The sequence below is a fragment of the Pseudoliparis swirei genome, chromosome 5 (assembly GCF_029220125.1).
Source record: "Pseudoliparis swirei isolate HS2019 ecotype Mariana Trench chromosome 5, NWPU_hadal_v1, whole genome shotgun sequence".
Lineage (NCBI taxonomy): Eukaryota > Metazoa > Chordata > Actinopteri > Perciformes > Liparidae > Pseudoliparis > Pseudoliparis swirei.
Window position 1 is genome coordinate 20,105,675 of NC_079392.1, and position 23,182 is coordinate 20,128,856.

Here is a 23,182-nt window from a genome sequence, read left to right on the forward strand (position 1 = left end):
ACACGGACATACACACAATCCTTTTTTGTTTATTACTCAGACACACTGACATACATCCATTCTAAGCCAAGAGTTCATGCATGTATGCAAATCACATCACGCTTATTTCGTCGACACAAGATCAAAATGCATCACCATCATATGTTTTGGTATGTTTTTTTTGACTAAAAGCATTAATGTTTTCTTCCAGTTGAGTTTTAATTTCCTTCCTGCACGCTCAAAACAAGATGCATTCAGCATGCGTTAGCAACTTATGGAAATCAGAACTCACCTGGAAGAATTTTTCTTCTTTAACACTCTCGGTCTATTACCTGAAGCAGCAGACATGATTCTACCCAACACACCTTCTCCAACAGATTAACATACAACTACACTGCAGGCAGAAACAGGGAGACCGAGAGAGGCAGTGACCTGATTGGAAAATAAGCAGCAGGACCACAAGAGGACCCTGTGTACTCATTATACATCCCCTGGTTGTATTTAAGGTATCACAAGTATAGCATATCATTATAAAATGCCATTAGGCATAGTATAACTACATCAAATTGTCATAATATGATAGTACATCTTTAAAAAACTACTTTATATTATAGTATTCCATAAAATGTACCTATATATTGCTTTTTCCGCATTTTATATTACAATATATATTTTATATTACTTAATGTTTGATGTGATCTGATTTTTCTGCAATGTTGACAACGTTGACATTCTGAATTTCTCAGGTGCTGTAAGCTAGTTAAGAGAAGAGCCTGAACTGTCTAACTGGTTATTCAACTTCAACAACTTACATATTAATATGTACATATTTTATTTTTGAAAAGCATAACATTGCAAAGATCTGAGTAAGCTCAATATTTGTCAATCAAAAATATTGTCTGCGTTACATTAAAAATATAGTTTTTCCTTATTTTTCAAGGATACGTTTATTCAGTTCCCGCAGAGGAAAGTAATGTAACAACAGTCAAAAGCAATAAAAGTCACAATAAACTCTGAAGTGCGAGTATGCATCCCTGGACAGAGAGAAGCCCCGCCCCTTTACTGCGACGAAGGGATGTCTTGTCAAACGGGAGGGGGCCCATGTACATTTTTGAAGCAGTGTCAAGTGTATCCCAGCTCACATCCACTGAGTGCATTCCACATCCCTGCAGTCTGCTGCTTGGCAACCGGTTCATCACTGTAGTCCAAGATGTTTCCGTTCCACATGCCAATGCCCCTCAAACCTTTAGATTTCACTGACTCCGCCTTCGGACAGATACTGTGTGGGTCATCGTACCAAACCTGATGAATCTGTCCTTTCTGGTCCTGAGGAACAAAAGGAATCCTAAAGTTAAATGCAATACTTTCTCAGACCCTTAACATACATTTAAGACCTCAGTGTCTTTGAGTACTATGAAAAGCGCTAGAGAAATTGTATGTATTATTATTATTAGTATTATTATCGCCACTTTGAGTTAACACCGCTTAGTTTACCTTTCCTCTATACGCTGATTTTAATATTCACAACTAATCAGTCTTTGTTTGTGATTACTCTTTGGACTACTGTATCAATGCAACATACTTCATAGACGACATGGGATCAAAGCCCAAGAGATTCAACAAAGTGACTAACCCAATGCAAGGTTTATAAAAAAGAGTAATATCGGTTATACACAAAAGCGGAAACCGTACGTACATACTTTTATGACCAGTACTTCACCTGTGAGCGCTGAGCTTTGATAAAAAGTAAGGACAAAAAGACATCTCAATATAAATCTTTAAAGATCTCAAACAAAAATGGCTTCATAGGTACATGTGATGATTTTGTGGTATGGATGGTATTAATCACAGCATAATAACTTTTCTGTTGGACGACAATTAATTGACTGAAATTCTACCAACAAAAAAAAGATTTGGCGGATTTAGTTCATTTGGAGTTCTGCACTCTACCTGGTAGCCAACATATTTTTTTAATAAACATACAAACCTATTCGCAGCATATCAAGATATTTTAACCTCATAATTTCACATTCAAATGACAACAAAAGACTCAAAAGGCTGACCAGTGCACATGTGCCAGCCATTATATTATACAATTATTTTTGGGTGATTAAATATAATGAAATATGCCAGTTCTGATACATTTAAATTAGTGCTGTGAAAAATAACGCGTTAACTCAGTTAATTAAATTACAGGTTTAACTTCGTTTTTTTTTTTTACGCATTTAACGCATGCGCAGAATGAGCTTCCAATCCGTCTGTTGTTGGTCGTCTCGAACCAGCAGCATGTCATTCTGTCTCTACGTGTCACGTTAACACGACTCCGATCCCCGTCTCGCCGGATGCCGGCGTGTGTGCGCACATCGGGACGAAAAAAAGTCACTTGCACCAATGTTTTAATGCAGGGGTGCTCAATATGTCGATCGCGGTTGCCGCAGAGTTCAGATGCCGGTCTTCGCGCATGAAAAGTCACTAGCACCCCCCTAACTGTTACTCATGAAATGTAGTCAAACAAAAACGGAGCAAATCACCGTGTTCATGGCCCGGGCAAAGATAGCGCGGTCTCCTGGCTTCAACACGTTACTGTCAGGGAAGACACAGCGCACCAAAAAAAAAAGATTTTTTGTAAAACGTTTTACCTTTTCTGATTCCGCTAGCTCTTTGCTAACTTCCGCTAGTACTTCCGCTAATACCTCCGCTAATACATCTACTTAGAAAGTGTATTCTGTACGTTTTCTCCGTCGAAATGTTGCAAGACCCGACTTGCTGCATTGATCGCGACTTTAGACATTGTGTGTTAGGGCTCCTCTTGTGAAAAATTATTACGAAATAAAAGAAAATGTATATGTTCTTTGCAAAGATGAGGATATGTTGAATGCTGGGATACCAAACATGCCCATGTTTATTGACGTGGTCTGCGTGAGCAAGCCGTTTAAAGGGAAGGGAGGGTCTTAAGGACGCCGGCATCCTCAGTGGAGTGGAAGAGGTTAACCCTCCTGTTACCTTTACATTTACTAACATATTTTACCCTCGGGGTCAATTTGACCCCAGCAATTAAAACATACAGAAAATTATTAGAATTAATATTGCTTCCCAAGTTTAAGTGTGAGGTACTTTATGTTTGTTTGTTGACTACCTAAATAGCCCTTTAAATATATAAAAAAGTTGATATTTCTTATAAGTTTGACACAGTGAAAAACAGCCTGGGGTCAAATTGACCCCAAAGAACACCGACATTAAACATTGAATGGGGTCAAATTGACCCGAAAGGTAACAGGAGGGTTAAACATTCTGTTTAGGATGAAGATGTATTAATGTTCCATATGGAAGAAAACTGCTAAATAACTGCTGAGTTGCAGCACCATTGTATGGAAGAATGTATAAATGTATATATCCGTCTTTTGTCATAAATCTCTATGTTCTCACAAAATATACCGAGAATATCGGTAATATGTGATTAATCATGATTAATCCACAGAAACCTGTGATTAACCCGATTAAAAATTTTAATCGTTTCACAGCCCTAATTTAAATCAGTTATGATACATTCAAAGCCTTCTACAGTGGTGGGAAAGGATAAAGAGAGGCTTTACTTCTTACTTTACTTCATACGCCAGCAGTTGTCACGAGCAAATGGACCGACCAAAAGACCAGAGGGTGTCATGTGACAAAGTCGGAGAAATTGCACATCTTCACAACTATCAGCACAACAAGATTATTTGTTTTACGTCTGTTTCGAATAGGGGAATTATTTAGTTTGGTAAATTGTCACTCTTAGTTTGAGTGGATGCCGGCACTCTGGATAAACAGACTGGATGAACTTTGCCTCATTTGTTGATTTGTCATGAAGCAGGACGAGAAGAGGGGAAATTAAGCTTAAACTTGAAAGAAAGACAAATAATCCATGAAATAGATGCACACTTTGCAGAAACAAGACTTAAACTATATGAAAAAGACAATGTACCTTGTAATTGAAGTATGGAGCTTGCTGTTTGTCGTCCCAGAGCCTGCCGGACATCGAGGTGTTGACCTGCTTCATGATCCACTTGTATGTTTTCTGTGTTCCAGCTGCATCACTACAGGGGGCTCCGCGGAAAGGAACTTTGGCTATAAAACATACTCCCTCCTGGCATGGCAACAGACATTAAGAGAAATCTGTGGCAACAGCTCAGACAGAACAACATATGATATACTGCAACAATCCCAATAAGTGTAAATAAATGATATCAATAGCCTGTTTTGCCTTCAACAACGGGTAAAAAAAAAAACTAAAGAAAGATCATATATATCAGGGAGAAGAGAAACGCTTCAGAAATTAATAATTCCGATGCTTCTGTATTTTATACACAAAGCGCAATTAAAGCGCTTTGTAAAATAAATAATGCTTTTTTCTTATTGTCAATATAATCCATAAAAATAGCAACACAATGTCTTCGTCTGTCTCAATTATTTTTTACTTCCCACCTCTGTCTGGGCACTGTACATGACATAAACATTAGTAAATAATGCATATATGATTATTATTAATACAAAATACTATTTGGAGCTGCATATTTATACACATTTAGTGCTCCAATGAGAAGGTACAGCAGCAAGATATAAGTGCAATTGACTCGGAATAAACATTTCTTTCATTAATTTGTTTTAATCGCCATTGTTTCAATTCAGTATTTTTATGGGATTTGTAAAGAATAAAAACAAGACTGAGTCTACAGCCATGATAGGGGCACTATGAGGCGACACAGCAATGCATTGGGATGAATGGTAACTGCAATCCACATCCACAATGCTAACATGCTCTTGATGACTTATGTAATGAGTAGTGTTGGACAAATGGACATTTTGACCAGAACCTGGCACTAGATGAAAAGTTAAAAGATAACCACACTTGTTAAAAATCATCCTGTTGTGGACAATAAAGTCTGTGCCAGACATTTCACTTAACTCTCCTGTTACCTTCACATTTACTAACATATTTTACCCTCGGGGTCAATTTGACCCCAGCAATTAAAACCTCCAGAAACTTATTAGAATTAATATTGTTTCCCAAGTTTAAGTGTGAGGTACTTTATGTTTGTTTGTTGACTACCTAAATAGCCCTTTAAATATATTAAAAAGTTGATATTTCTTATATGTTTGACACAGTGAAAAACAGCCTGGGGTCAAATTGACCCCAAAGAACACCGACATTAAACATTGAATGGGGTCAAATTGACCCGAAAGGTTAAAGCAACACGAGTCAACCTCAAGGTAGCGATGGAGGAAAAGCCAACGATCACTAAAGTTATTAACATTCATTGATGGGGCACCATAGATATCTGGAAATATATTTCATGGCGATCCATCCAAAACCAAAAGTCAAATTTCACTAAAATCCAAAATGTCAACTTGCGTGTGGTGCGAGAGGAAAAGTCAAGGAGTCACCAAAGTCCTCTGAGGACACTTGCTTAAAATACAGATTACTGGAAAATACAACAAATATTTTAATTGAATATCTTTTAAAGGAGCATTTCTTACTTGGGAAAAGTTAAGGCACGGGTAGTCATAGCCGTACCATGGCACTCCCATGACGAGCTTCTTTGGATCAATCTTCAGACTCAAAAACTGGTCATACCCTTAAAAAGAACAAGAGGCATTTATATAGCGGTGAGGAATAGGTCTCCATTGATAAAATAATGTATCATCGTGCATTAGTGCACAAAGTGGACAACAAACCATTCAATGTTTGAGAGAGTGGGGCATTTGCCATTGCAATACAGTCCCCCAGGATCTGGCTCTGTTCATCATAGGACATCACAAACAGCAGGTCACAGGATTCAGCGATGGTAATGTAATCATAGTAGCGTTTGTCGATACTATTTGGTGACCAGGCAACATCAAATGACACCTTGAGATCGGGATAAGATAAATAAAAAGAGTCCTGGCAAGTTAGGGAGAGCATACAGCACTTCAATTAATGTTCTTGCCTGTGTAATTCCTATTTAGGGCGAGGGAGGGACTTGAGTGTTTTCCAGGAGTCTTTTGGGGAAAAGAAGGCTATCCCAAGCTACATGTTTATATTAGTCTGAGAGGACCTTGTCAAAATACTGTGTTCACCTGGGAGCCGGGTATCGCACCGTGGAAGGCCTCAGTGGTCTCTTTGACCAGGTTTGTCAAAGCATGGTACTCTGGGGAGCCCTCCTCCACTGCTTGTTCAATGTCGATGTTGATCCCATCCATAAATTGACTCTTGGCCAAGTTTAACTTCTCCGTTATCCACACCGTCCGGTTATATTGGTCCACAATGTAGGGGAGGTGAACATCACCTTTTCACACAAACAAAGAGAGAGATGTGGAGATAATTATGCATTGATGAATGTTCACAGTGCCAACATTGATTAAATATCATGAAATGATACAAAATTGAAGCTCTCCACATTGGGTGCATTTATACCAACATATCTCAATGATAGGAGGACTTCCTACCTTTAAGTACAACCCGTGCTCCTTTGGAGTGAGCGTAACACATGAGATCAGCATCATATTTTCCAAACGCCGCCACTGTCGTCACCATGCTCCAGTTGTAGAACGTCCATGTCTTTCCACCCACATCAAACACAAACACCTGTAGAACACAGAGACCACACAGATAGATGACTGTAAGGTTCACTGTTCCTATTCCTACTCTGATAATGTCCTTCTAAATATTTCAGTAATTTATAAATTTGATTAATCCCCCCAAAAAGGTGCTTGTGGCAGACTGTACTTTTTCTACATCCTATCACCATAAACTGTATCCTGAACTCAGAACTATTAGAAACAAGCAGGGCGGAAGATGTGAAATACTTTAGTTATACATTCTGGATTTCAGTCAATTAATAATTTAGTCTGCCTGTAAAAAAATTTAATTAACAAATTTTCAGAGACAAAACTGATTTCTTAAAACTAAATACTGACAAGGCTTGAAAGTACTCAAAATAAGTTGTTGGTAACTTTTATATACTAAATTAAACTGGCTTTCGATAAAGTCAATTAATAAATGATCATTTTTCTACCGATGGCGTGTATAAAATGTGTTGCTGCAAACAGAAACAAAAAAAGGATCGAACACCTAAATCACATCTAGTTCACCCGAGTTAGCTCAGTATTGTTCTATTCTAACCTGACCTAAGCGTACCTAGTATTTGGAAAGTGTTCCCAAGGTCAGAAAGAAACGCACGATCAAAGTAATATGATCATATTTTTGGAAAAGTAGCAGCAGTCAGTGTTGTGACAAAATGAAGAGCAGAGAGATGTTGATTTGGCGAAGCAACCCAGTGTTTTAATGAGCACACAGCTGCATTCAACAAGTTCAACAAATCCATCTTTCTAGAATATGAAGCACATATTTGGAGTGTAAATGTAGCCCTCCGATCAGACCTTTTAACCAATCAGATCATGTGTTGGAGTCAAGTGACAAGAGCCTTTCCTGCTTCGCAGACATGTTGTGTTCCTTATTTAGTGTTCTTCTAGAACATAATAACTTGACACAGGATTTACTCAGGTTGTGTCAAAGTTACCAGACCAAACTCATGATGCAGTTTCCTTTTGTTGATGCCCAAATCCCCATTTCCAGGAAACTGCTGTTAGATTACCAACTATCATAGCAAGTTAAATAATTGCTTCTGCTGGCTAAATTTAAGGAGTTCAAGCTAATGTTATATGATTTCCCCCAACATCAGTAAGGGCAAAGTAAATTCAATAAATTAAAAATAATGTAAAGTAAATTGAACAAAACAAGAAACACCACCACCTCTTCTGCTTCTCTGACCTGTTCCTATTATGCAAGAACACCACCTCCTCCTTCCTGAAAGGGGATCGTGCTGCTTCCAGTGCCAATAAACCACATCAGCGAGTGACAGTGAACGACACCGGGGGTTTTGTCGACATTAAGTGAATGTTCTTTGACAAGTTTGTCAACAATCACATGTTGTACTCTACAAACATTGCTGATTGTAGAGTACAAAAGGGCTCTTCAAAAAAACGGTCATATGTGCCCAAAAAAGGTAGTGGTTTTATTGATCACGTGGTCTTACGACACCCTGCACTGATAATAATATAAAGATAGATAGATAGATAGATGGATACTTTATTAATCCCGAGGGAAATTTAGGAAAGCTCAGGATATACGATTTATTACTGTGATAAATGTTCGATAAGTCCATTTAGCTTAACCGCAATGTGTTATTATATTATTTCAGTCCGCACTAGCTTTAAAATCGTTTAGTGGCTTATAGAATATGCTAGAAATTGATGGAAGTTTGCAAACGCAAATTATCCTGTAAAATTGTGAGCAGTGTGCTGCAGTTGGAAGTTGAGCTTAAGCATTTCCGTGTGTCATCAAGCAGACATTAACTACCTCAAAGTCTCTCTCCTCGCGGATCTGTTGACAAAGCTCCGGTTTCTCACACGGACACAGAGCAGCCCTGCAGACCAGGATTGTCGAAAACAAAAACAGAAGAAAGTACGACATTTTCGTTGCAGGAACAGGTTGAAGAGGCTGAAGTCAGAGCAGTCGGACTTCAAGCTGTAAACAAATCACTTCCGTACGGAGGCTGACGTGGTTCAATATTCATTCAGGACCAGTTAACGTACAGCGCATGCTTGTTAGTAAACAAACGTATACCAAAACATTGTCGTGAGATAGAAACTGTATTTCGATCCCCATTAATGATGAATAAACTGATAAAAAATCATGACTGTAAGGGACCTGGGTATAAATATTGACAGGTTTCAGAGGTATATTGTTTCAAGGGAATGTAATCTACAAGCACGGGTCTTTTAGCAGCTATACAGCAAAAACAGAAGAGAAAGGTGGCCTGAGACGAGTCCGTTTCCTGTTACTGTATCATTAATTAATTAATTATAATAAGGTGTGTTTCATTCTGACACAGAAAAGTTCCTCTTTCCTGATAGCATGTCTTAATTACTTGAGAAATTTGACTTTTCGCTCTCAGCAAAAGACTCTTATCATGAGGTCTGTAAACTAACATTAGCTACACCCCGGCTAACTATTTTTTGTAAAGCTAATTAACGTCTGTTCGCTGTATAAACATCTGATGTTAGCAACATAATATTAAATTACATTATGCAAAAATTGCCCAATCTGCTGTTATCAATCCACACAACATTTCCTCTGTCTTTCATCGCTCAGGGGTTTCACCAATGTGGCCAATATGCTTAAGACACTTTTGTTTAATTGTATACCTAAGTGAAGGGAAAATTTATGATATGTCTAAAAAAAGATGACAATGTCCATTTTCTAATTGCATTTAATTTCTTCCTCTTTTATCTGCCTTATATTTATTAAATATGCACATTTTAAACAAACTAAATGCCTGCAACAGTTATGGGGAGAAAAAAACTAAAACATGTTTTAACTAGGCAACAACAAATTAAATAGGACATAATTGTTGCCTCAATAAGCGAGTCCTGTTGGATTATTATGCATGGATGTATCATGTAGTACTGTTAAACATACTGTATAATGTGTAAAAAGGTAAATTCTTAAGGCTTTGTTGCAGAGATTAAATAGATATCAGAAGCAACAACCATCAGTTCATCCCACTTATAGTTGTAACTATTTACTGGCTCTGTGGCACTCTGTGATTCTTGGATGAAGACTGCCTTATACAAATGGAATCCATTTGTATTATTATTATTATTATTATTACTAACCATTTTACATATCAACCATTGCATAACTATACCAACTTTCAAGTATCGTTTGAACTTCCTTCTTTGACACAATAATAAAAAAGCACTTATAAATAAATATAAAAAAGTTATCACCATCATACTTATATTTGCTAAAAATGTATTATTAACTAGCTTTTTGGGGGGGATTGACTTAATGCGATTATCTTGATTTAGATACAATTTTATTTTCCATGAGATAATTTTGAAACTCTGTGTTGGTAAAAGTTAAGCAAACAGATGTCAGATTTTTCTTTGAAGAGTCAATAATTCCTGGCTCAAGCAGACATGACTGATAAAATTGCAGGTCATAACACACTGACATTTTAATGAAAGATTGTAACGGTAACAGGTTTATGCAACAGAAAACATTCTATGATGGAATTTTTATTATATGTTATTTCACAGATTTTTTAATCATAATAAAGTGATTTTTAGTAAGTGGATGCGTCAAAACTGCAACGGTTACATGTTTGCCATTTATTGAATAATAAGTTACACATACACTACCGTTCAAAAGTTTGGGGTCATCCAGACAATTTCATGTCTTCCATGAAAACTCACTTTTATTTATCAAATGAATTGAAAATTGAATAGAAAATATAATCAAGACATTGACGAGATTAGAAATAATGATTAATATTTGAAGTATTAATTTTGTTCTTCAAACTTCAAGCTCAAAGGAAGGCCAGTTGTATAGCTTATATCACCAGCATAACTGTTTTCAGCTGTGCTAACATAATTGCACAAGGGTTTTCTAATCAGATATTAGTCTTCTAAGGCGATTAGCAAACACAATGTACCATTAGAACACTGGAGTGATCGTTGATGGAAATGGGCCTCTCTACACCTATGGAGATATATCATTAGAAACCAAACGTTTCCACCTAGAATAGTCATTTACCACATTAACAATGTATAGTGTGTATTTTTGATTAATGTTATCTTTATTGAAAAAACAGTGCTTTTCTTTGAAAAATAAAGACATTTCTAAGTGACCCCAAACTTTTGAACGGTAGTGTATATACCAGGCATGAGAATCCCTCACCTTTCGGCGAAATTCGCCGTTTTGAAACCAAAATAGGTGACTGACGTGAATCGTGTAGATCCGAAGAGTTTTTGTTTTGGGGGAGGGGGGGGGGTCAATTGGCCGGCCGGCGTTTATGAGATTGGAGTGGGACACGGAGAAAATGTGGAGTGGTGCTTTTCGCAATAGAACATCTTTGATGGGCACGTGTCGCGTCTCGGCCAATCAGCGTCAAGATGTCTTCAGCGTTTGGTGGTTTAGCTTAGCTTGAATGTTAGCCCGCTATCTGCTGCTGTCACGCTGCACGGTGTAGCGATCCTAACAAAGTACCCGTACGTTAAGAGCGATGTGATTTCGCATATTTTTAGTATCATACTTCATTAAAAGAGCGATCAGAGCGCACGCGCTGCTCCGTGTCGAGCTGTCTGCGCACACTACGCAGCGAGTGCCGTTAAGTGGCGGAATTTTCGGCTTTAAAATAAAAAAAGATGCCAGAAGTGAAATGTTTAAGTTCAGTCTGTAAAGTTCTGTTACTGTAACTCTCCAGCTGCTCATCCTGATGAACTCTGTATCATCTGGTCAGATACAGACTAACAGTCTCATAGTGATAATCAATGCTATGATGGCTCCATGTAGTTTCATTAATATCTTGTAGGCTAATACTAATAATACTGCCATTTGTTAAGTGTTGAAAAAGTTGGTAAAAAGTGAACCATACAGATATTTTATTTATTACTATTATAGATAAATATACCAGGATCGTATTTATGGTACTGTTTTATGGTATTGTATCAGTATCATGATATTTATGGCAGGTATGGCATAGATTAGAACATACGTGTCAAACTCGTGACCCGCCACGTCATTTTATGTGACGACATTATTGTGTCCTTAAGATTCACTTGTTGGTTCATAATTGACTGTAAAAGGGAATATTACTAAATAGTTGTGTTGTGCATACTGTGATATTCAAACTGCAACATCTTTTCATTAAATACATTTGAGAAGTTAAAAATATCCCTCGATTTAGGTCTCAGCTTGTCATTCAGGGGTGATAGTGCATCCCAAAGCCAGACCAGTGGAGAACCACTGCCCAAACCAGTGGAGAACCACTGCCCAGACCAGTGGAGAACCACCTGTCTCAACTGTGACAAAGATTTTAACAAAGTTAATGTAATAATGTTTGTTTGATCTTTGATAAAGTAATGTGGGTTAAAATAAATATAATTAAATTAAATAGATGTATTGTATAATATTAAATACATTTGCATATATAGTTATACATTTATATAAGTACACCTAAATAAACAAACAAATGCAAAGACAGTTATTTAACAATATGTTCTGGAGTAGTTAGAATTATACCGTGTTAGTGACAACCGGCCCTTTGAGGGCAGCCATGAGGCGGATGTGGCCCTCGGTGAAAATGAGTTTGACACCCCTGGATTAGAAGATCGTGACAACCAGGTAGAGGCAGAACAGACTCAAGGAACAGACTCAAGGCTCAGCAGAGCACAAGACTTGAAGACTTGTTCACGCCAAAAAAAAGGAAGTTGGTTCATGAATGACTATATTATATACAATATTACTATTATTATAGGGCCCACTGACTTGGTGTCAGAATGGAGGAACTATAGATTATCATACAACGTCCAACATCGATGTTCGTGGAAGTCACCAGCCCCCCGCGCGCGCCTATCCTTCTCACCTTTTTCACCCCTGACCCGTTTTCATGCCTGATATACATACATAAATTACATTTTTAGATATATATTCTTGGTTAAATATATATGGATGTATGTATATAAATGTGCTGTAGTGTAATACAGTTTGAAATAGCATTTTTCTTTTCCTATCAAAATGGGTTTAGCTACAAGAGAAACACAAATCAATGGATTTTGGACACCGAGTTGTTTGGGTCAGGCAGTCAGGTTAAGACAACTTGTCTGACATTTTTCCTTCATGTTCTACTTTGTTTGTCTGTTATTGGTCAGGGCAAGGTAACATACATGAACATGAAGGCTGATACTTAGTTAATGATACATTTCAAGCAGAATTTCTTTCCTTAAATAGAGGCCACTTCTTCTGTCATTCACATTCAGCAACAATGTGGGTGCCTTTGCTAACGCTTATGTTTGCCCTTGCGGGTAAGTACATCTTTATGCATTTAAAACAAAATCAGCTTAACCTAAAATTGAATTAAAGTTTTGAAGATTTAACTTTTTGTAGGATGAGGTAATAGCAGAAGAACATTAGTGCATGATTGCAATGTACTGTTATTTTTATATTAGGACAAAAATAAATGTAATTATTCTGAAAACTATTTCTGCAATTGCTTGCAGTATAATGCTGTTAAAAAAATGAAGAATATATATATATATATATATATATATTCTTCATTTTATATATATATATATATATGTGTGTATATAAAACAATTGATAGAACAGAGTATTGAGTTGTTCCAGTTAAATACAGTCTGGCAAAAAAGGTGACTAAAATAACACTTTATAATGATTCTTTATCCACACCGAAATAACGTTTTATTTCTATTTTGTAGCGTGTCACCAGGTGCACCTTGGTAAGTTGTCATTCTGTTAAAATATAATTCTGGTATATAGTTATAAAAAGTGTCTTTGTTCAAAATGATATTGAAATGTAAATGCATTCACTAGTTTGCTTTTTTGTCTCTTACTGTAGCCCCAGAGTTTGTCAATGGAAAAACCTCTGTCTACAAATATGAGGCCACTGTTATGGGTGGCCTGCCTGAGGAGGGTCTGGCACGGGCTGGTGTAAAAATCAGGAGCAAGGTCTTGATCAGTGCAGCATCTGTTGGCATCTACATCCTTAAGGTAAAGACCATTTAAATGTTTTTACTTATTTATAATGAATATTAAGTGAACTGGAATAACGAGTGGCTTATAAACAATCAAGAGTTCAATTCACTTAAAGTATCATTATTCCTTATAGCTCGAAGACCCAGAAATCCTTGAGTTCAGTGGCATGTGGCCCAAAGAGGATTTTGTCCCAGCTAGCAAGCTTACTGCAACCCTGACTGCTCAGCTCTTGATACCCATCAAGTTTGAGTATACTAAAGGTGTTGTCGGAAAAGTGTTCGCTCCGCTTAGCCTCTCTGAAACTGTGCTGAATCTCCAAAAAGCAATCCTCAACATTTTCCAGCTGAACATCAAGACGTCTCAAACTGTGTATGATCTGCAAGAGGTACGCATAACTCATCTTCATAGAGTTCCACTCACAATGTGGATTAATACTTAAACTGACAAATTGTGTTTGGATTTATCTGAAATAGATTGGAACACAGGGTATGTGCAAGACCCACTATGTCATCACTGAGGAAGAAAAGGCTGAACGCATCCTGTTGACCAAGAGTAGGGACCTCAACCAGTGCCAGGAGAAAATCATGAAGGATATTGGCATGATATACTCAAAGAGATGTGTTGAATGTGAGGCTGTAAGTACAAAGTCCCCTCTTGCTTCATAATCCCTACTACAGTATACTCCTTGAAACTGCTGGTGTGTTGATACTGGGTCTTCTCAATGCAGAGAGGACAGAGCATGAAGGGAGCTTCTGCTATGAACTACATCCTCAAGCGATCAGGCGCCGGTGTTCTGATCTTGAATGCATCTAGTTCAGAGATCATCCAGGTCTCGCCTTTCGACATCCTGAACGGTGCTGCCCAGATGGAGTCTAAGTATGTGGTTTAAATTTAAAATAAGAGTGCAATACCAGCGTGACCAGCACAATTGTCATCATAAAGTGTCACGGTGCAGATTAATAGCGCTTATGTTTATTTGCAGGCAATCCCTGATCTACCAGGATGTTCCGAAAGCCTCATTAAGGCTCGCCGTAGGTCAATATCTTCACCGTGGATCCCTGCAGTATGAGTTTGGCAGCGAGCTTCTCCAGACACCCATCCAGCTTCTGAAGATCACCAATATCAAGGCTCAGGTACTTCATGAAATGACCCCTCAGATTGTTGTTGAATTCATCTTGTAGCAACAAACTTTAGGCTGAAGAATATTTTGTCCTTACAGATTGTTGAGCTTCTGGAACACATGGTGATCCACAACGTGGACGTAGTCCACAAACATGCCCCGCTGAAGTTCATTGAGCTCCTCCAGCTACTGCGTGTGGCCAAATCTGATGTTTTGGATTCCCTCTGGACTCAGTACAAAAATAGACCTCATTTCAGGTACGTGGGACTTTCAAGAGCCATGGAAAATATGTGCCATGGATCATACAATACTATAATAATATTTTCTTCCCAGGCGCTGGATCCTGAATATTTTCCCTTCCATTGGTACTACTACTGCTCTGAGGTTCCTACAGGCGAAGTTCCTTGCTGGTGAACTGAATCTTGTAGAAGCTTCTCTTGCGCTGATGGCATCTCTACACAGGGTGTCAGTTGACCTCGAGGCCATGAAGCTTGTAGAGGCAAGTCAGCATTCATTTTCTTTTTATTTGTAAAGTTGTAAGAACTGGGATGCATAATCATCAATTCTGAATTTATTTTACCTCTTTTCAGAACCTGTCTAAGGAGCAAAAGATCCAAGATAGCCCACTTCTCCGTGAGATTGTCTTGCTGGGATACGGCAGCCTGGTTGCTAAATACTGTATTGAGAACCCATCCTGCCCCGCTGAGCTTGTGAAGGTATGTCTCTTTTTTACATTTGTTTTATAAAAATTAAATTCAGTTATAACATCCTAGACTAGATGTGACATGAATGTTTTTTCTTTCCCTTCCACAGCCTCTCCATGAACGTCTTGTCCAGGCTCTTAGCAGCAATGACAATGAGAAGCTCATTAAGACTCTCAAAGTCGTCGGAAATGCTGGACATCCTTCCAGTCTGAAGCCAATCAGAAAGCTCTTTTCAGGTGCTAATGAACAACTGCCACTCAGAGTTCACATTGAAGCTGTTCTGGCCCTGAGGAACATTGCTAAGAGGGAGCCCAAGCTGGTGAGACTACATTTTCGAATTCCTTGCATTACTAAGAATGAATGGATGGATTGATTTTAGGCAGTTTTATTTACATCCAATCTTTTGTGAATTAGGTCCAGAATATGGCTATTCAGCTGTTCATGGAGAAGAAACTCAACCCAGAACTCCGTATGGTTGCTGCACTTGTGTTGTTTGAGAGCCAGCTGCCCATGGGTCTGGTGATTACTCTTGCTGATGCCGTCTTGAGAGAAAAAAATCTGCAGATCGCTAGCTTTGTCTACTCTTACATGAAGTCTATGACCAGGAACACAACTCCTTACTATGTCTCTGTGTAAGAAATATAACATTTTGCAAATATTATTATTATTTTACCATTTAAACATCCAAGCACGAATAATCACATATGTTTTTATGTCCTACTTTCAGTGCTGCTGCCTGTAATGTTGCCATGAAGATCCTCAGTCCCAAATTGGACAGACTCAGCTATCGCTTCAGCAGAAGTCTCTATCTTGATTATTACCAAGGTAAAAGCATCATAGGATCATTTATCATCAAAGAGTTTTGATCAAAATGTGGTTTGACTGTTCTTCTTTTTGCCCTACAGATGCCTGGATGGCGGGTGCTGCTGCCAGCGCCTTCTATATTAACGATGCTGCAACTGTTATGCCAAGAGCCATTGTGGCCAAAGCTCGCACCTATCTGGCAGGAAGTTATGCTGATGTTATTGAGGTAATCATGTCTCACATAGCTAGCTAACACACTGAAAGGCTATTCTTTATCTGGCATGTGCCTTCCATTCTTCTACACCTTTGCAGAATGCACTGTATCAAATTAGAATAGAAAAAAGGACATTTAGCTAGCGATTGGAATAAATGTTCACATCTCAGGCTGCTTACCAATACCAAGCTTGAATCCTAATGTTATTTTAACATTTGATATGATTTCATATTCACATTCAATAAATGCCACAAGCTTGATTCATATGGATATATAAACCTTTAACATCATAATAATTTTAAAAGTACTTACTTGTTTTTCCTTTTTTCAGGTTGGAGTGAGAACTGAGGGAATACAGGAAGCCATTCTAAAAATCCAAGACGGTCCTGATAATGCTGACAGGCTGACCAAGATGAAACAAGTTATGAAGGCTGTAAGTTTAGGGGATCACTCTGATACTGAAACGATTTGTAATTTTTGAGAATTATGTGGTCAAAGCACTTTTTATTTATAGAAGTTTAATGCAATATTCCGGTTGCTTTTCTTCTTTGCACAGCTTTCTGAGTGGAGGGCGCTACCTTCCAGCGAGCCCCTGGCCTCTGCGTACGTGAAGGTCTTTGGACAGGAAGTTGCATTTGCCAACATTGACAAAGCCCTTGTTAATCAAATTATTGAGGTACACCTATGTCATTTTCTACTCTTGTATAAGTGACTGCTGATAAATACATATATTATTAACCAAATATCTGAAGTCTTATAAGATATTTTGTGCTTACAGCTTGCCAGTGGATCAGCAATTCGTACTTTTGGCAAGAAGGCTTTAGATGCTCTGCTGGCTGGTATCAAAAGCCATTACTCTAGTCCATTCCTGATTGCTGAGGTTCGTCGCATCCTTCCCTCATCCGTTGGTCTGCCCATGGAGATCAGTTTCTATACTTCTGCTGTGCTTGCTGCATCGATTGAATGTAAGTTGCACTTGTGTAGCTTTAATGTTGCTGATTTGACATAAGGATTTATACCAATGCTAATAATGTGTTTTCACAGTGTCTGCAAGTGTGTCACCACCTCTGACTGCCGACACACGTGTTGCCCAGCTTCTGAAGTCTGAGATAAGCGTTTTGGCTTCCATGAACCCCAGGTAATACCAGGTGTAGCCTACCTGACAACTAATACGGTTCTTATCATCAGGAATATATACGGGGAGATTACCCTTAAAACGTATATGTTTTGTCCTTTGCAGTCTTGCCATGCATACCTATGCCGTTATGGGAGTGAATACTGCATGGATCCAGGCTTCTCTGATGATGAGAGTCAGAGTTCACTCAACTGTTCCTGCAAAGATAGAAGCAAGAATTGACATTCTGAAGGGCAACTTCAAGATTGAGCTCCTTCCTATTAAGACTACCACAAAGATTTTCTCTGCAGCGTATGTACTTGTCACCAAGTAACATGTATTACACATTTTGTTTTAAATCATGTTGTCCTTTAATTATTTTTCATTTTCCAACAGTGTTGATACTTATGCTCTTGCAAGAAATGTGGAAGACCTCGAATCTGCCAAATACACACCAATCATTGCAGCTGCACCAAAAGCACAGTCATCAAAGCCGAGCTCTAGGTTTTCACAGATGGCATCCGCTCTGTCTAACAGCATGGTGAGTTTAATTCACTGACCACTTTTTCCAACATTAGCATTTACCCTTTTACAAATGAATGCTATGACCTCTGTTGTTGATTTACAGTCAGCATCATCTGAAGTCCTTCCCGGTGACCTGCCAAATAACGATTCCAGCGAACTGAGACGTCTCTCGGATTTCCAGAAGATAATGTGTTCTGAAAGCAAAGCTTTTGGTATCAAATCATGCACTGAGCTTAAGTCTAGCAACATCGCCTTCATCAGAAATTGCACACTCTACACTTTCATTGGAAAGCATTCCATAATGACGGACGTTTCTCCAGGCAAGTTAATGGATGATGTTGCGGCTTTCTTTTACCTGCCTTTCAAAAGCCGCGTTGGATGCCTTGTAGCAATTAGACATTTTCCACACACTAGCTTTCAAATTATTCTTTTTAAACTGTCTCTAATAGACGTCATTACATTACTTCTATGAGTACCTTTGTAATTTGCTAAAAGGTAACATATCTTTTAATCTATTTGGTTGCAGCTGACGGGCCAGAAATCGAGAAGATTGAAATTGAGGTTCAGTTGGGGGAAAAAGCAGCAGATAAGATCATCAAAGTGATTACCAGAAGTGGGGAGGAAGAACGTACTCAGGACAGGACCGTGCTGAGGAAACTTCAGACATTCCTGTCACTTGATTTAAAGAACAACACATCATCTTCATCCAGCTCCAGCAGCTCTAGCAGCAGCAGCACTTCCTTTCAATCAACCGTGTCCTCGTCTAGCTCCCATAGTGGCAATCCATCGAACTCTTCCAGCAGTTCTTCCAGCTCCAGCTCATCCAGCTCCAGGTCCAATGTAAGTCAGCTTTAACTGAACATATTGTTTAAAAACTGTAGAATCCAAAACGTGCATGAAAGAATGAATCTACTATTTCTTCTATCGCAGCAACAACTGTATGAAATGAAGTTTATCAAGAACCACATCAACCAGGTAATTATCCAGACACCCACATTGTGTATAACATATTAAAGCAGGCTAAATGTATGGTTTCTTGGTTTGCAGAATGTTCGCTCCAAAGAACGTAGCAACAGCAAGTCCTCTAGCCAGAGCTTCGAGAAGATCTTCAATAAGGTCAGTCATCAGAGCAAGACATTTCAAAAAGTGTTGTATTTGGTGGGAAAAAAATCTAAACTTTCATTAATATCAATCTCTGGTTTCTACTAAAGGCCAAGTACCTCGCTGATACCGTCGCTCCTGCTGTGACCATTCTCATACGTCCTCTGAGAGTCGACAAAACGGTCCAGGGATACCAGATTGCAGCTTACGTTGACAAAACTGATGCCAGAGTGCAGATCATTTTTGCCAACCTGAAAGAGGGTGACAACTGGAGAATCTGTGCCGATGGTGTGATTCTGAGCAACCACAAAGCAAAGGTAAAATAGATATATATATATTTGGTGATAAAACAACAGTTATTCGAAATTTGTCTGACGCTTGAGATTTTAATTCTGATTTCAATTTCTTTTAGGCTAAGATTGCCTGGGGCATTGAGTGCAAACAATACGATACTGAGATCACAGCTGAGACTGGTCTTGTGGGTAAAGATCCTGCAATCCGCCTGAAGCTTACCTGGGAAAGACTTCCCAAGAGCATGAAGCGCGTTGCAAAAAAGTAATGTGCCAAACTTATGCTGATTACAATATTTGTGTCTAAATTCCTTTTTTTGTCATGATTTGATTTTTATATTCACCACACCTGTTTGAAAAAAACTATAACCATAATATCAATGTTTTTTGCATTCCTAGGATCTCTGATTTCATTTCCCGCGTCACAAAGTCATGGGGAGTAAGCCAGGCAAAGGCCAAAAATATTCCTAGGGAGATCAAACTGTCTGTGGCTGCTCCTTCTGATAGAACCCTGAATGTTGTTTTCAAGACACCAGAGGTGCAGTTTTCTTGCCCATTATTTACACACAGAAAATATCTTGATAATACTTTGTCACACCGTTTGCATATCCACTCATCCTTTTGATATTTCAATATTACAGAGGACAATGTCTATACTTGGCCTGAGTCTCCCTATTTGTTTGCCAATCGGAGACACTGCCAGCGAGCTGGAACCGTTCAAGGACAACTTGGCCGACAAGATCTCCTACATGCTCACCAAGGCTCATTCAGGTGAAAACATTTCAAGGAGCAGGTTTTACTGAATAGACAGGCGGATCAGTAAATAGTTAACTTACCGATTTATTTTTTTCTCCCACTTTAGCTGTGTGCTCCGTGCAAGAAGACAAGCTGGTCACATTTAACAACAATTCATTTCCTCTTGTGGTGCCCCAGTCTTGTTTCCAGATGTTGGTTCAGGATTGCACCCTGCAACTTAAATTTATTGTTATGCTGAGGAGGGATGTAAAAAAGAAGCAGAACCAGATCTATATCAAGATCGATAACCTGTAAGAACAACACGTATTTATAAGTAAATTGTAGGAACTGTTCACGAAAGAAATATACCAAAACATCTTGAAATTAACTTTAATACATGTATTTTAATTGTTTTCCAACAGTGACGTGCATCTGTATCCCGTGGATGGTGCTATCGTGGTCAAGATTGTTGAAGGAATAATCACATACAATGACCTGCCATATCACCATAGCAATGGTTTTTATTATTCTACCAATTCAAATCTAATTGTCATGTTAAAAATTTTTAATTTGTTGAAAGTAACAAAAAAAATGGTGTACTTTCATTCATTTTAGGCGAAATTCATATTCAACGGATGGGTGACGGTGTCGCTCTCATTGCTCCCAAATATGGTCTAAATGAGGTCTACCTTGATATGAAAACACTGAGGGTAATACAAGAAATTTAAACGCTATCTTTTAGATTAAGACGTAATAATCTCCATTAAAATAGAGCAAACAGTGAACTGTTTGAGGCTTTTACAGGTAAAGGTTGTGGACTGGATGAAAGGACAAACTTGTGGACTCTGTGGAAAGAGTGATGGCGAAATAGAACAGGACTTACAAACACCCAACCAGCGCCAGGTCGATAACGCTGTCAGCTTCATTCATTCCTGGGTTTTGCCTGCAAAGAGCTGCCTTGATGCCTCTGGTAATACAATAGCTGCTTCATCTTTTGCTTTAAGAATATCATTTTCCATCCAATGGCAAAATGCATCACATCAATAAACTAAAAAAAGACTGCTGCAGTAGGTACATATATGTATATTTACAGTGCCTACCTTCCCTTGTCATCCTTTTTAGAGTGTTACATGAGGCTTGAATCTGTGAAACTGGAGAAGTCGGCGATCGTTCATGGCCAAGAGTCTAAATGCTTCTCTGTTGAGCCTGTGCTGCGCTGCTTGCCTGGCTGCGATGCAGTAAAGACCATCATTGTCGATGTTGGCTACCACTGCCTGTCCGCTGGTGAGTCTCAAAACATCACAGCCGATTAACACAAACAAATTAAATCTGAAGCAGTGCCTAATTGCTTCACTCCCTCCATTTTTTCAGACTCTACCGTGAGCCACGGACAACTCAACAACATCTATGAGAAGAGCATTGACATCAGGGGAGAACCTGTGGCCCATCTGGCCTGTCGCTGTAATGCCAAATGTGCATAATCTCATTGCCTTCAGTCAATTTAGAACTTTATTTCATTCAAACATTTCATTGGTGATTACCTTGTTGAACTGTACATTTGACATATTGCTTGTGTATTATTTACAATGGCAGTTACTAAATGTTAATAAAGCAAATTGAAAAAATCATTTATACTAAGAGTTTTTTTTATACATGTCGAAATGAAACATAGGTCAAACAAATAAATAAGAAACAACCGAAACCAACAGGTTGAGCCATTTTAGCTTGTCAATACTACCCTAAATATGTGACCTTTTAGCAACCGCAAATCTTTGCAGCACATGTTCCTCTTCTTCAGTCTTCAAGCTCCTCTTTTATGGAACCAGCTTCCACCTTCAGTCCGGGAGGCAGACACAGTCACCTCATTTAAGAGTAGACTTAAGACTTTTCTCTTTGATAGTGCTTATAGTTAGGGCTGAATCAGGTCTTGGGAGTTTTTCCTGATCCAATCTGAGGTCCTGGGACAGGGATGTCGTATGTGTACAGATTGTAAAGCCCACTGAGGCAAATTTGTAATTTGTGATATTGAGCTATACAGAATAAACTGATATTAATTTAATTAAATTCTTCCACAATCTCTCCATTGACAACATTTTTTAATTTCTAACAATTTTTGGTGGCAAAAAGTTGTAAACCTCTAAACTGTAAAGTCATGAAGAATATGACTATAAAATGATAAATCCCCCCAAAATAGCAGGCCCTTTTTTTCTCTATTTACTTCAAAGGTCTTGGTAGTCTACCTCTGCAACGGTGTTGTTGGTGTTACAGTGATGTTCGGTTAATGTAATGTAATAATTTATGTTTAATATGATGTCATGAGGGATAAGGAATAATACTTCTCACTGAGGGAAATTGTTCTTACTGCTCCTGATTTTGCTGCAGGTAAAACTTATGTTTACAAGAATGAGGCACTGCTCATGGGAGGTCTGCCAGGGAAAGCTCTGGAAAGAGCCGGACTCAAAGTCAGCAGCAAAGTTCTCAGCAAAAGGCTGTGCATACCTTGCTGGAGCAGCTGCTGATGTTCTGGAGCTGAATAGAAGAAAACTCTATGGTATATAATCATTATCTCAATTTGAAAATGACCGTTCCCCAGGTTGGAGTAAGAACTAAGGGGCTCCAGGAGGTTTTTCTGAAAAACCCTATACTCATTGACAATGTTGACCGGAACACCAGCGTGTCATTAAGGCTTGAAGTATAAAACAGGAGGAAGTTGCAAACACCAGGATATGATAGCGTACAACGGCACATGAAAAAAACACAAGTCAGGCAAGTAAATTGGATTGTATGTTTCCTTTTTCCACGGCTCTCTCAGTGGAAGGCTCTACCCACCACCACACCTCTGGCCTTAGTCTATGTCAACTTCTTTTGCTGACATTGACAAAGTCTTGATGGACCAGGCCATTGTGGTAACATTCAAGTCACTATCTGTCAACCTCAAGACGAATTTAAAAACAAATTGTTCAGTACAACTTTCTGCGAGATGCAAAAGTTCTGATGAAGTCTTCCCTGAGGAAGTGT

At 38.5% G+C, this 23,182-nt stretch overlaps 2 protein-coding genes across 3 annotated transcripts; one reads left to right on the forward strand and one right to left on the reverse strand.

The window, feature by feature from the left end:
* Positions 1–13: 13 nt before the first annotated feature.
* ctbs (chitobiase, di-N-acetyl-) lies at positions 14–8,534 on the reverse strand. 2 transcript variants are annotated; one of them, XM_056413920.1, is made up of 7 exons: positions 8,357–8,534; positions 6,445–6,583; positions 6,076–6,284; positions 5,695–5,866; positions 5,497–5,594; positions 3,944–4,105; positions 14–1,305 (listed from the first exon to the last, which is right to left on the reverse strand). In XM_056413920.1, the coding sequence occupies exons 1-7, from the start codon at positions 8,468–8,470 to the stop codon at positions 1,102–1,104; spliced, it is 1,098 nt and encodes a 365-aa protein (XP_056269895.1). In that variant the 5' UTR covers positions 8,471–8,534; the 3' UTR covers positions 14–1,101. The 2 variants fall into 2 exon arrangements, with proteins under 2 accessions (XP_056269895.1, XP_056269897.1); XM_056413922.1 differs by lacking the exon at positions 8,357–8,534 and adding an exon at positions 7,769–7,853.
* Positions 8,535–12,783: 4,249 nt separating this feature from the next.
* On the forward strand, positions 12,784–21,792 carry LOC130193428 (vitellogenin-2-like). The gene is made up of 34 exons (XM_056413843.1): positions 12,784–12,867; positions 13,281–13,301; positions 13,421–13,572; positions 13,691–13,942; positions 14,031–14,192; positions 14,285–14,433; positions 14,540–14,690; positions 14,777–14,934; positions 15,011–15,176; positions 15,268–15,393; positions 15,491–15,700; positions 15,796–16,013; positions 16,109–16,206; positions 16,287–16,411; positions 16,731–16,832; positions 16,956–17,075; positions 17,178–17,364; positions 17,444–17,537; positions 17,640–17,825; positions 17,910–18,054; positions 18,142–18,358; positions 18,565–18,878; positions 18,969–19,013; positions 19,086–19,154; positions 19,250–19,456; positions 19,552–19,694; positions 19,829–19,967; positions 20,071–20,200; positions 20,292–20,475; positions 20,587–20,681; positions 20,780–20,874; positions 20,969–21,134; positions 21,287–21,448; positions 21,536–21,792. The coding sequence occupies exons 1-34, from the start codon at positions 12,828–12,830 to the stop codon at positions 21,643–21,645; spliced, it is 4,938 nt and encodes a 1,645-aa protein (XP_056269818.1). The 5' UTR covers positions 12,784–12,827; the 3' UTR covers positions 21,646–21,792.
* Positions 21,793–23,182: the final 1,390 nt, after the last annotated feature.